The 13,804-nt window shown below is 28.9% G+C and overlaps 1 protein-coding gene across 2 annotated transcripts; it reads left to right on the forward strand.

Moving 5' to 3' along the window:
* The first annotated feature begins 2,599 nt into the window (after nucleotides 1-2,599).
* On the forward strand, nucleotides 2,600-13,253 carry LOC100164304 (fixR-like). Of its 2 annotated transcripts, none has more exons than NM_001162714.2 (7): nucleotides 2,600-2,738; nucleotides 4,339-4,545; nucleotides 7,190-7,361; nucleotides 7,433-7,559; nucleotides 7,658-7,787; nucleotides 10,061-10,213; nucleotides 13,014-13,175. In NM_001162714.2, the coding sequence occupies exons 2-7, from the start codon at nucleotides 4,414-4,416 to the stop codon at nucleotides 13,104-13,106; spliced, it is 807 nt and encodes a 268-aa protein (NP_001156186.1). In that variant the 5' UTR covers nucleotides 2,600-2,738; nucleotides 4,339-4,413; the 3' UTR covers nucleotides 13,107-13,175. The 2 variants fall into 2 exon arrangements, with proteins under 2 accessions (NP_001156186.1, XP_008178907.1); XM_008180685.3 differs by lacking the exon at nucleotides 2,600-2,738 and adding an exon at nucleotides 4,049-4,193 and having other exon boundaries at nucleotides 13,014-13,253.
* Nucleotides 13,254-13,804: the final 551 nt, after the last annotated feature.

Raw genomic sequence — 13,804 nt, forward strand, 5'->3', positions numbered from 1 at the left:
TAATTATTTTATTCAAAATGATTATACCTATAAAATCACTTTACTACAATATAAATTACAATACATTAGTAAATAGTTTATAAAATAGGTAATATTAGGATTTTTTGAATAAAAGACTTTTCACAGTTGAAAAGTTTTATAATTTTAAAAAAATGTTGAAAAAAACTGACAATTGAAATACACTTAATATAATATAGTTTAAGTTTCAGAGTTTGGGATTGTGAAAAACAAGAAAAAAATGTATTCAAAGATTGCAAAAAGAGCAATGGTGTATAAAACCAAAAAAAAACTTATGAATTTGGAAAACAAAACTTCTCACGTTTCAGTGCGTTAGTGTTCCCCTGAGGTTTAATCATTGCGCTTGTTGAATTCTGTTAATGGACGGCAATCTAATAGATATCTACGAAGAATGTATGTTTAGCTAGCCTCCCCCCAATGTAAGATGCCTAAAAAAATTATGACATGAATGGTATTTGCATGAATTTTACTATCTTTTTTTTTTTGGGGGGGGGCGGTCTGGCCAAACATATATCAGTTATTTCCTCACAATATAAGAAGCATTGACAATTTGTTTTTAATTTTTGCATAATTTAAATATTGTTTGGTTCATATTGCGTATATTTGTTCATTCAAGAAAAAAAGGGGACAGAAAATAATTGCTCTGTTGTACAGTACAAAAAAAAAAGTTTATACAGTATTCTGTTGTGTCATTGATACGAAAAACAATTCTGAGTGAAAACGTTCTGTCGACTGTCATATATTAATAATAAACGAGCTGCGTTGTGCTAACACAACACAATATTTGATTTCAATGATATAAAATTACTGTATACAAAAAACGATTCTGAGCGAAGACAAAGTTATTATTTTTTTGTTATTATAAAGTTTTCCTGACATTCATCTAACTTATTGATTACAGAATTTTTTTTTGCAAGTTAACAATTGATAATATGTACAATTATTTACAAACATTTACCTATATAGATACATAGAATAGGATATAATATGAATAATAATATAGGTACTTATACATAATAATATTTAAAATTTTTTTTTAGACTAATGTTCTTAAGTGAGACGAGTACGCTCCACTCTTGAGCCGACGGAGATTATAGGCTTGTCACTTGGTTTTAACGGTTTGAAAAATTACGCGTTTTTTACGAAATTTAAAATATTACCAAGTGTATTTTAAGATGTTATTGTGATTAAAGTAATTCATTTTACTATTAGGTAGTACAGTGCTACAGTAGGTTAAATTAATTTTTGCCGAAAAAATTGCATTTGTGTGTATACAACAATAAAATATAATAATATATTTTAAAAGTTTCAAGTACCCACAAATAATATTTTAAAATTACAACACAAAACTAAAATCTAAATATCTAATTTCGTTCAAATTTGAACTTAAAATGTCTTTACATAATATAAAAACTGTGTTTATATATATTTTTGGTTTTTTTTGGTTACAGTATGAACTACTTACCTGGAATCATGTTTTACATTTTCAAAAATTGAATATTTTATACGTTTTTAACTACAAAACAGTCTGCAAATTTTCAATTTGATAACATTTGTCAAAATTTGAACTTAAAATGTTTATAAAAAAAATTGTGTCTGCGTATTTTTATTATTTGTAAACTGCTATTGCAACGATGTGTGAGAAGCATTAAATTACATTTTAAAGCTTTTTGACCCGACGAATAAAATTGTATTTACATTCATAGAAAAAATTTAAAATTGCATATCTGTAAATAACTCAAAACTAGTCTAAATATTTTGAAAAAATCAATATTTACTTATGAAAAGTTATAAAATAATAATTTGCTGTAAATTACAATTATCTACTGCTATTAATTTTTTAATTACAACAAACTAAGAAAATCGTTCCATGAGAAATCGGGTGAATCCTATTTGGCAAAAAATTTGAATTTTAAACGCTCGTAAAAATTTAATTTGACTTTCCGGTTAACCTTTTTGTTTTGTTAAATGTAGAAAAACTTCTGAAGAATATTATATTACATTTTCAAAATATCTTAGATACAAAAATAAAATATGTATGAATTTGTAACTCAAAATAATTAACAAATTTTCGTGATTTTGACGAATTTTGTCTGTTTTTCTTTAGTTAAAATACCTATTATTTTCGTTACTTATATAAGTACAATAATAAGAGAATTGACTCGTACAGAACTCTTGATAGCCACGGAAGCAATTCAACAGTATCGGTGCAGGTAAACAGGTGCCTAGGTATCAACTATCAACTCATAGATACGTTGTCATTTTATTCATCTTTATTAAAGATTTTTATCGTACGGTTAGGTATTAAGAAATTGACACGTAGGTATATTTGCAACGATGCCAATGAAAAAAGTAAGACGTGTGTGTTTCTTATAATAATATGATGCCAGAGAAAAGGGATGATCGAAAAAGGGCTTTGTTGCCGAATAGTAAGGGAAGTTCTTAGAAGCGCAACATCTTTGATCATGCCGCCTGCCACTTTGTGATCGGCCGTGCTGTCCTTTTTGTCAGTGCATGCGCACCAACCACCACCAACAACAACCTGTTCTCTTAATACCGAATCCTACGAGCGACAGCTGGATTTCTTTACGAGTAGTAATCAGTGCGTTTTCTTATTTCGATTCACATACTTTGAGTACCTATTACTTTGTGTTACCTAATCCCACTACAGCGCATGCTGCATAGCCTATACAGTATACATATAGGCTGCTGCGAGTCAGGTAAGACATACACATATTATTATTTTATATATCTTACATACTATTACCTATTGTACGGTGAATATATGTTAGCTATCTATGTTTTTAAAAAGTTATAATAATAACTATTATGAGGAATCTTGTATTATATTTTCAATCTTTTAGACCAAATGACATTTTTTTTAACGACATTTTAATAAAAAAAAAACTAAAAATGTAAAATGACTATAAATAGTTCAAAAAGAGTTAAAGTTATACCATGCATAGAATATGTTAATACAAACATTTGGTGAAAATTATAATTATCTACGGTTATTTGCTTTTGAATTACTGCAAAATGAGAAAATTGTTTTATGTGAAATCGCTTTTTTACTCGTGAAATCGTAAATATCTAAATTTCGTCAACATTTAAACTTCAGACGTTCATTAAAATATTTGTGAAATAACGCTCAACTTTTTTTCAGAAGTTCTTTTAATAACAAATTATATGGGAAACATTATTACATCATTACATTTTCTAACCTTTTTGTATGAATTTCATGATAAAAAATAGTTTAAATATTTATTGGTAACTCATGAATGCCGTGAATTTTGTAAAAATTCAAACTTCAAACAATTATAAATAAATATTGTGACTATCTATTATGGATGCTTTTTAACTAGTATAACACCATAATATGAATAATATTAACTTATAAGGAACCTTGTATTTTATTTGTATATCATTGAATTAAAATTTAACATTTACAATTACAGTGACCCACACAAGTACACGAATATATGTGATTCTATGTGTATTACCTATATAATATGCAGCAAAGCGTTATATCCACTTGCCCACCCATTTTGTTTATCCCAAAGATTTTCACCCCCATAATTTCAAATTATTGTGATAAAAATTATTGATCCAATTTGGTATCTGAAATCACCCTCAAAGTTGAAAATCAAAGCATTTCTACTACCTAATTCAAAGTCTGAAGGTGGACACAATAAAAATCACTCATCATTGTAAAAATCAGAAACATTCATAATAAATATACCGGGATCGTGATTCATACTTGATTATTGATTACTGTAGTACAGGAATTCCCAACCTTTTTTACATCATGACGCACTCGATAATTTTATACATTTTCACGGCACACACAAAGAAATAAAAACAATAGATACGAATTACGATCATGGTATATACACCGTAGTAAATATAGTGTGTACCTAATCTAATATCAGTGATCGCTATAAAAACGTTATAATGTAATATACACGTATATACCTAATGCGCATGAATACCATACCTACGAATTTTTATCGCACATATAATATTATTATCATAACTACGGAGGAAAGCACGTGACTGTGGGCAAACCTGTCGTGGGGGGATATTTTTTCGTCGGCGGTCGAAATGAGTAGGTAGGATGAATAATATCGGTGTACATAATTGTAATGTGTAACGCGTAATCGTCGTGTCCATAACAGGTTTGATATAAAGTTTAATAAATGTTTATTATAGAGATTATTGAAATGTAAACTGCAGTGTGGTTCACGCGGTAGTATTAACCGCACGGAACTCGCCGCTATAATATAGGTACGCTTTATCACACTGTTATTATTATTATTTCAGGACATTTCAGTGCACACTGCAGACGCCTTGACGTATAATTGTTGAACTAACAATAATATCGCAACGAGTGACACGATGGAACGGTGGAGGGGCAAAGTGGCAATAGTTACTGGTGCCAGTGCTGGAATCGGGGCGGCGATCGTGGTCAAGTTGGCGGAAAGCGGCGTGCACGTCGTGGCGCTCGCCAGGAGAGAAAACTTACTCAAGGTAAACTATTTCGATAAACGATGACACGGTCATATATTCATTTATTTATTACTAGCTGATCCCGTGCATTTCGTTGCCCATTAAAAATACCAACGCTATATGAAAACGCATAGACATATTGCATACGAGTCTGCAATGAAGTACATACTTTCATATGTATCACATACTTAGGTAATACTGTAATAGTAGGTATAGTATAGTCTACTGAAGAGTCTGAACATAGGGACGTTCCGATACGACACTAGTAAAGTATCGATACTTTGGTTGGTCTTTGGTCCTCTCCCTTTTTAAATTAGCCTATCAGCTACTCAGAGGTATAATCTATCTATGCATATAAAAATATCAGATCCCGTTCACTACGTTGTACATTAAAATCGCCAACTCTATATGAATAATATGTCTTACATATCACCATGGCAACCATTTATATACAAAACATTCCATCGGAAATTTCAAACTAATATATAATAGGTTGCCATGTGTAATATGGAGACACACACCGACGAAAATCTCAAAATAATATAAATGGTTGCCATGGTAATATGATGGAGACACACGTGGACGGAAATCTCAAAATAATATATAAATGGTTGCCATGGTATAATATGTAACGTAACGTTTTTCGATTCTATGTGCCAAAGCAAAGACATAAAATGTCAATAAAATGTTTTTTTTATAATATAACGGTTACCATAACAGCAATTTGAAACCAAAGGCAACCAATAATTATTATTATTATAGCTTTGAAACCCACGGCAAACATTTATAAATAAAAATTTCCATCGGAAATCTTAAAACCCCTGTTTGAGCACCTGCTGTGGTTGGTCTTCTCCCTTTTTAAATTAGCCTATCTTCTGCCCAGAGGTTTAATCTATCATTGCACCAAATGTTCCCGTGCACTACGTTGCCCGGTAACCAATAATAATTATTATAATCAAAACTCATGATAACCATGGCAATCAAAGGACACAGGCAGACAAACATTCTTTCTTCTCCCGGGGTAGGTTGCCATGGTAATATGGACACACAGACACACAGACATAGGTACATTCATCTAATATATAAAATTCTCGTGTCACAATGTTAGTCTCGATACTCCTCCGAAACGGCTTGACCGATTTTTATGAAATTTTTTATGCATATTCGGTAGGTATGAGAATCGACCAACATCCATTTTTCATACCCCTAAGTGATAAGGGTTGTCCAGAATAAAATAAAATAAAAATATTATTATTTACGATAGAAATATTTGTTTATAAATGGTTGCTATTGGTTATATATATAAAAAATAATAGTGTATTATATATTGGTTGCTATTGGTTAATCGGGCATGTTTGTTGATTTGTATTATTATTTTATATATATATATATATGAATGTTTGTGGGTAGATTAGACCACTGGGAAGAAGATAGGCTAATTTAAAAAGGGTTAAATTTATTTTTTTTTCTCATCGGATTTTAGTACGGTTAGGTTAGGTTTTTGTATTAATTGATTATATTAATCCATCGTAGGTGGAATTAAGTAAAACCGACAAACTTGGTATAACTTTGATATTTTAGAGTTAAATCATACACTTACGTATACAAACAGCACGGGGTCCGAGATCTACCGCAGGTAGATTGCCTACCTGTTAATGTACTGCTTTGAATCAAAATTTTTATCCTGAGCAACAGAAAAGTTAAGATAAATCTAGAACATAACACACCGAATATTAAATAACGCATTGAACAAAGTTTGAGTCATATTATACAGTTTGTACATTTAACGGGTAACGAAGTGCACGGGATTAGCTAGTTTTTATATATATATGGATAACAACCGTCTAATTATATATAGTCTGAGATAAGATGAATAGCGGATTCACGCTTGCATGTGTACAGGTACGGTAGTGGCACAAATCATTTTACTTTTTCGGGGGGGCACCGGGTAAACCTATAGACATTTATCAGCCGGCACCCACTCACAGTCATTAATCATTGAGTTTTATGAGTATATTGTGCAATATAATATTTACAATATAATTATTGTAACTTATACCCTCTTTACTAGGACCCACTACCTATATATACTTACATAAACATCCACAAAAAAAATTATTAAATATTTTTTTTTTTTAATGGGGGGGGGGGGGGGTGGCAAGTGCTCCATAAATTCTGCTCCTGCACTCTTCAGTACAGTGAAAACACAAGTATGCAATTGTAAAAATGTACCTATTATAAATTATACTGATAATTTTATTTTTCCTATGCTCACCCTATTTAATCCATAGTAAAAGGAATGAGACGTATGCTCAGTAATTATAGTGCGCATATTTATTTAAGGGTAAATATATCTTTAGGTACCTATATATTATATAATTCTTGAGTGTATTCTGTTATTAATCGTGTCATTTTTGAACGAATTGACCGATTGAGGTAAAAGTTATACACTTATACCAATAAATTCTTTTGAATCTTGAAGTGTGTGTATATCGAATGTTTTCAATACCTATAGGTACCTAGCTGAAGGGTAGCTCAAACATGAATTTAATTTTGGTTCAAATAGAATTTTTTTTTATTTATTTATATGGTTGCCATTGGTTACATTTATATATTACTATTATGTTTATTATGAATGTATTTCAATATTTTATTTGTCCTTAAGGAATTAGCTGAATCTTTGACTCATAAAGACTACGGGACTGTTTATACAAAGGTATGCGATGTCACTAACGAACAAGCTGTAATAGATGTTTTTTCATGGGTAGATTCAACACTAGGAGGTCTCAGTATTTTAATTAACAATGCTGGAGTTTCAAAACTGTCAAGCCTTTTAAGTGAGTACACTTACCTACGGAATAAATTTAGAAATTCTCTTAAGCCTTTAAATACCGCATTTGTGATATAGACGGAAAACTGGAGGATTGGCAAGAAACATTTAATCTCAATGTTTTGGCATTAAGCGTGTGCTCGAGAGAAGCTTACAAATCAATGACGAAACATAAAATCGATGGTCACATCATTCAAATAAATAGGTAATTTACTACACTTTATTATGTTATACGTTGTTCAAAAATGTAATTAAAGCGAGGCATGGTAATTATTATTATTAGTGACTGTTGTCTGTTTTTAGTATCTCTGGTCACAAGTTAACTCCGAATTTCGCGTTCAAAATGTATAACGCTTCAAAGCATGCTGTCACGGTACTATGTGATGGACTTCGACACGAATTACAATTAACGGGATCAAAAATTAAAGTTTCGGTAAAGTAGAATACAATATTTCTGATAATTTAGATAATTAAAAACGTATTTCACTATGTATGATGAGGGTTACTTTTGAATAAAAATAATATAACTAGTTGCATTATTTATTTATTTATAAAAAGTCGCTAATTTTATTTTAGTCGAATGCAATTTCAAATGGGTATTTTTTATTTATTATCACATATAAACCAATTATTATATAACAAGATGACAAATTATACAGCTAATAATGAGGTATTATATACCTAATATATTTAAGTTAAATCCACAAAATGATTACATGACATTTTAACAGTGGTAATAAATCAAAAAAAATAATTTTTTTAGCGGAGGTGAGGAGGCGACATAATATGGGGTGTTTTCTGTGTAATTTTATTTTATCCATTTTCACTAAGAAGGGGGTTACCCGAACTCGTTATAGGTAATATTAGGAACACTAAATTTTATTAGCTCAGCATATTCTATTTTAACATAAATGTATTTAGGTACGTATGAACTATATGAATGCCACATCGTTGTAAAGACGACTTGATTTTAGATGTTCTAAACTTAATTTTCTTGATAAATCTTTGGTCGATAGGTTTTCATATTAAAACTAAACGCGAACGAATTTAAAAATACTCGCCGCATTTTATCTAGTTTTTACTCTATTTATTTGATTAGGGTCCCAAATTACCATTCCAAACTCTAGAAACCGGCATCCTGGCCCCTGGGGCACAATACAGAATTTTTTTTAATGGGTTGCAAATTTAAATTTATTACAGATTCTATTTATTATTCCTATTATCCGTGAGTACATTCCATAAGTGTTGTCAATATCGCCCTTTAACGATAGATTTTAGCAAAAAAACTACACCAGGGCTGGTCCACACTATATCTGTTCGAAATGTGTATTTAAGGGTGTGTTGAAAACGGATGCGTCTGTCGGCCAGACCATATTTTTTTATTCCGTTTTTGTCTATATACCTACGTCTGGAACCAGCGTGGGATGTGTTAGAAACGGATCATTTTCCCACCGTCATTAAAAATAATATGTTTCGATGTAGAAACCGCGGTATCAGTTTTCAACGCCGGGACGTTGCGCACACGACTGTGTGACTGTGATATAACTACTTAGTAATTAATAATATTTAACTAGGTATGTAATACCTGAAATCAATACGTTGATCTTTCAGTAGGCGATTCTTTCAAAATAACAACAATATGTATACATACCTATGTATAAATACGAATTTAATTTGTTTCTGAATTCAATATTGGTTATAACTTATAAGTTTATGTAGTGTATTTATAATATAACTATAAATATTAATATACATCACGTTTTTACATTTATACTTTTATCCAGTTATAATACTTAAATAATAAACAAAATTATTTTATTTTATTTTTTCGTTTACTCGTATAATCATAAAAAAGGTGCATACAAATAATTAATAAATACAAATAAACCAAATTGGTACAATTTATGGAAATTTAATCAGTAATCACTAAATCGATATAATCTACGTAACAAATTAATCGTATCGAATTCGTTATAAAGCTTTAGTATTTAGTGTTAAATATGTTAATATTAATAGTGTTTTATACACATTTATATAATAGACCTATATAATATACTAATGTCGAACGATTCACTGATATCACATATTCACATTTATTCGTAATGAAATTAATTAGTACAGAATTTTTGATAACCTGTTGTACGCCATTGATTGTAATATCAAAGATACGTCTTATAATTTAATATATATTATAATAATTAATAACTAAAAAAGCAACCGAGCAAAGAAATCCTCGTAGGTTACTCACCATTATTATAATATATTCAGGTCCAGTAATATTATATTTAATATTGATACTGGTTCAACTTGCTATAATGCGATGTATATTGAGTAATTTTGATCCAATACAACCTACTAATAAATACGGCTATTGTAATAAACAATATATATCTACTGTACAGAAAAAGCTCATATTTAAATTTTAAGTATTGTTATTTGTTTTATAAATCTGTTCAAGTTTATTAGTTTTACGGTTGGTCAATATTTCTTCGAGTTAGCTAACTTACACGTACATTATTTTCACGATTCGAGTAGGAATCGTACTTTCTCTGATAATTTATTTTTAATAAGGTCTCAAGACACTGGTTTCGGAGTAGTGATATCGGTTTGGATACATGTTTTTTGACTTTTTGTATTTTACTATTAGAACTTGGAAATATCATACTTTAATAATAATAATAATGTTTTAAATATTTTGATATTTAGAGTGTTAGCCCAGGACCAACAGCTACAGATATGTTAGAAAATATCATCAAATATGCCACAGATGTAACGACTACGGCGGATTTCAAAATACTCAATGCAGAGGACGTCGCGAATGCCGTTATCACCTCTTTGGCAACGCCGCCAAATGTTCTTGTAAGTAAAAATATTTTTATAGTTATTCCAAAATTTTTAACATAAATATTATGTTATTTAATATTATTTAATATTATGTTTTTTTATATATTTTTATTTTCTAACTGATTTTGCGTAACGCTTTGTTTATCACCGTAGAAGTGAATAAAATGTAAAAATTAACTAATTCCCACTAAGAATATTATATACAATTAAGGAGCCTCGCTATACCTATTACTTGAGGGGCAACATTTAGGCTAATCTCGTCTTAACCGCCCGGGTTCTATGTGTTAGTTACAAGTCATAAATTTGTGAGTGAAATTCAATGCGCGTATCACTCTCGTGCGCGAAGCACATGTCTAATACTCCAAAACAATTTAAAGTTCACTTTACGAATTTTACAACAACTTACTTATTGTTTTGACAAAATTAATTTTAGTTAACGTAGTCTGATCCAGAAAAAATATTTGACTTCATCAGAAAAATGTCTGTAGATCGTACGAAAAACTTTCCGTATTTAATTTTAATATTAATTATGATTTGAAAAAATTAATATTTTCTAGTTTTCAATTACAGTTCACAATAGGTGATATAAGATTTAATTTGTAAAAAGTATTCCATACGACCTATAGACAATTTTCTGCCAAGATCAAGTAAACTAACTTTAATTTTGTCAAAACTTAAGGTCTTTTGAGCTAAAATTGACGGGAGTAAATTGAGGCCCTTAATCGTTACGTATTATTACATATTTATGATTCATAAATACATTTTCTTCGAAGTGGAAAACATTGAGTATAGCGTGCTACGTTTGTCATTTGTTTTTTTTTTGATAACACATCTAACTATATGTAGCTGAATTACGCATTTATATAATATATAGCTATCTAATAATTTTTCTCAACTGAAAGTTAAGAATTAAGAATTTGGAAAATGAACAAAATACCTTATTTATACTAAGGTACATACCTAGAGCTGGGATAGATGATTATTATTTTATTTGCTCTATTTATATAATTTATCAGTCATCATTACGATTTCTATTACTACCCGGGCAGAAAAAATTATAGTTCATGTAGGTACTTTGTATTTTTAAATTGGTGTATTTCAGTCTGATTATAGAACTTAAAAAATAAATTTTATTATAATGTATAAAAATAGAAATCTGTAGAAAATAAAATTAAAAATTCTAATTCTTTAGAAACAGCCAAATGGATAGGTACCTACTTATTTCCTTCAACGCGATAAAAGTTTTTTAGTGATTAGCACAGAATTCACTGTTTAATTTATAGGTGTAAACACATAATATAGGTACATTCCATATACTTAATAGTTAATAATATAATATGCAGTTGCGAAAATAAAATAAATAACATCTTCAGAAGGGTACTAGAGCAAACTGATATTTTTTTTAAATTAAATATAAATAATTTTCGAAGTATTTTTATTTTTTGACGGCGTTTCTACATATTTTATTCCCTTCCCATTTGCGCCACTAATAATATAGGTACGAACTACGAATACGGAATAACTATATTAATTGCTACAATCACTTTGTGTAATCATCTTTTCATAAAAAGTGGTCTATTTCCTGAAATTTTAAGCTAAACGCTTATTTAAAAAAATAATAATATTGTATTTATATTAAATATTACTATTTTTAACTGCTTAACTTTTCTTTACATAAATACAACTAAATGTATGTGTATAAAATCTAGAATTGTATTAAATATTTTATTAATTTATAATAGTCATTAGCCATATATTGTATAATTATAGTTTATAAGTTATAATTTATAAATAATAATAATTGTGTGTGGTAAATTTTTCATTTCAGTGGAGGACGTGAATAACCGCATTGTAAAAAAATTACATGATGTAAAATTTGACTAATCATTTCATAAGAAATGACCATTTTGTGAAATATTTTCGTATTTCACGAAGTGTAAAAAAAGTCGTCTCCGTTTCATAAAATGTAAAACTTTTCATAAAAATAATGATTTTACAGAGTAACTACCTACTAGTGTACGTAATATATTCCACCTACAGAAATATGTTCTTTAACATATTAGCGTATTACGTATGTAGATTACTGATCAAACAGATAAATCTAAGAACATTTATTATAAAAGTTCTATTATATTCGATAATAATATATACCTACAGTTAGGATATTATGGTTTAATCTTTTTTAAAATAAAATTTTAAAAAGAATCAAACAATACATAATGCATATATATATATAAAATCTGGGCAAGTGGGTACCGCTCTGCTGTAGCTGTACAGTAGTTATAATGGATGTGTTATATTTGAATACAATGATAAACCATTGTATACGAAAAACGATTCTTAGTGGTTAGCGTAGTTCCTATAATAATATTATTTTTTATTCATTGAATGGTGATAAACAAATCGTTAGAAATTAAAATCCCATTTTTAGCGGTTTTTCGTAATTTGTTGGTAGTTTTTTTCGAAGCTTTCTAAAACTACTTGGAATTTTCAATTTTTACCTCCCAAAAGTACCAACAAGGTTCACTTCTTTATCAGAAAAGATGCTGATCTCAAAAATCGAATCATGCTTACTATCCGAAATGTTGCTGACAGACAGAAAAAAAACACACATCATTGTAAAACCAATGCATTCTTTCGCTCCGCTCAGAATCTAAAAATAAATGTACAATGTTCAACTAAATTTGTTTCCTGAAATTAAAAACTTAATTGTTTCTCGGTATTTAATTTCCTAATAATAATTAATTTACAAAAATAAAAATATTATAAGTTAAGTATAACATTATGTTTGATTTCTCAAATGTTTATTTTGCAGATAGCTGAAATGACTATCATACCAACTGGATTTACAATACAGATGCATTTACAACCCAGTTCTCAAGTCGTGGAAAATTCATTAAACTCATAATTTATTATTCTTATATTTGTTTTTGGTGAATTGTGAGAATAAAACTAAATAGTTGTTGAATTGTTTAAACGGTTATGAATCATGATCGATTTTATTGATTACCTATGGATTAATTAATGATTATAATAAAATATTAAAATATACAAACATATTATTATTTTAGCGAGAGAAACATTTAATAGTTTACTACATTAAGTTTAGAATTTAGAAATAAGCAATATGATATGTATAATGTATTATATAAATATAAAATAATTTGTCACACATATAGGGGTGGGTAGTATTGAAAAGATATAATATGTAACACAACCCTCTCCCCGACGACAACATAAAGATGATGGGTTAGATGGAGAAGATCGAGATTTAAAAAAATTGGATTCCTATATATTAACAATTTTTTTATTTAATTTGATTAAGAAAAAGTTTTTTTTATAGCTTACACCAGAGAAATATAATTTATTTTTAACTTATAATTTTGTATTTGTACTTATGAGTTACGTCTTACTGAATTTTCCGATAAATCATCAAAATTAACATTGAAATATTCTAAGAATTGATTTTAAAGGAGCACACAACACAAAAAAAAAATTATTTAAATTTTAAATGTTAAATTATTGTAACTGGTGAAAATCCGATGTAAAAAAAATTATTACTTTAAGAGATATTAAGAAATGTAAAATAGCCCGCGTGACGTCATT

This window comes from Acyrthosiphon pisum, chromosome A2 (assembly GCF_005508785.2).
Source record: "Acyrthosiphon pisum isolate AL4f chromosome A2, pea_aphid_22Mar2018_4r6ur, whole genome shotgun sequence".
Classification (NCBI taxonomy): Eukaryota; Metazoa; Arthropoda; class Insecta; order Hemiptera; family Aphididae; genus Acyrthosiphon; species Acyrthosiphon pisum.

Excerpts from the sequence above, each read along its gene's own strand:
- LOC100164304 (NM_001162714.2), top strand. The coding sequence starts at position 4,414 with ATGGAACGGTGGAGGGGCAAAGTGGCAATAGTTACTGGTGCCAGTGCT. Across the intron at positions 4,546-7,189 it reads GGAGAGAAAACTTACTCAAG|GAATTAGCTGAATCTTTGAC; the intron begins GTAAACTATTTC and ends TTTGTCCTTAAG. Across the intron at positions 7,560-7,657 it reads CACATCATTCAAATAAATAG|TATCTCTGGTCACAAGTTAA; the intron begins GTAATTTACTAC and ends GTCTGTTTTTAG.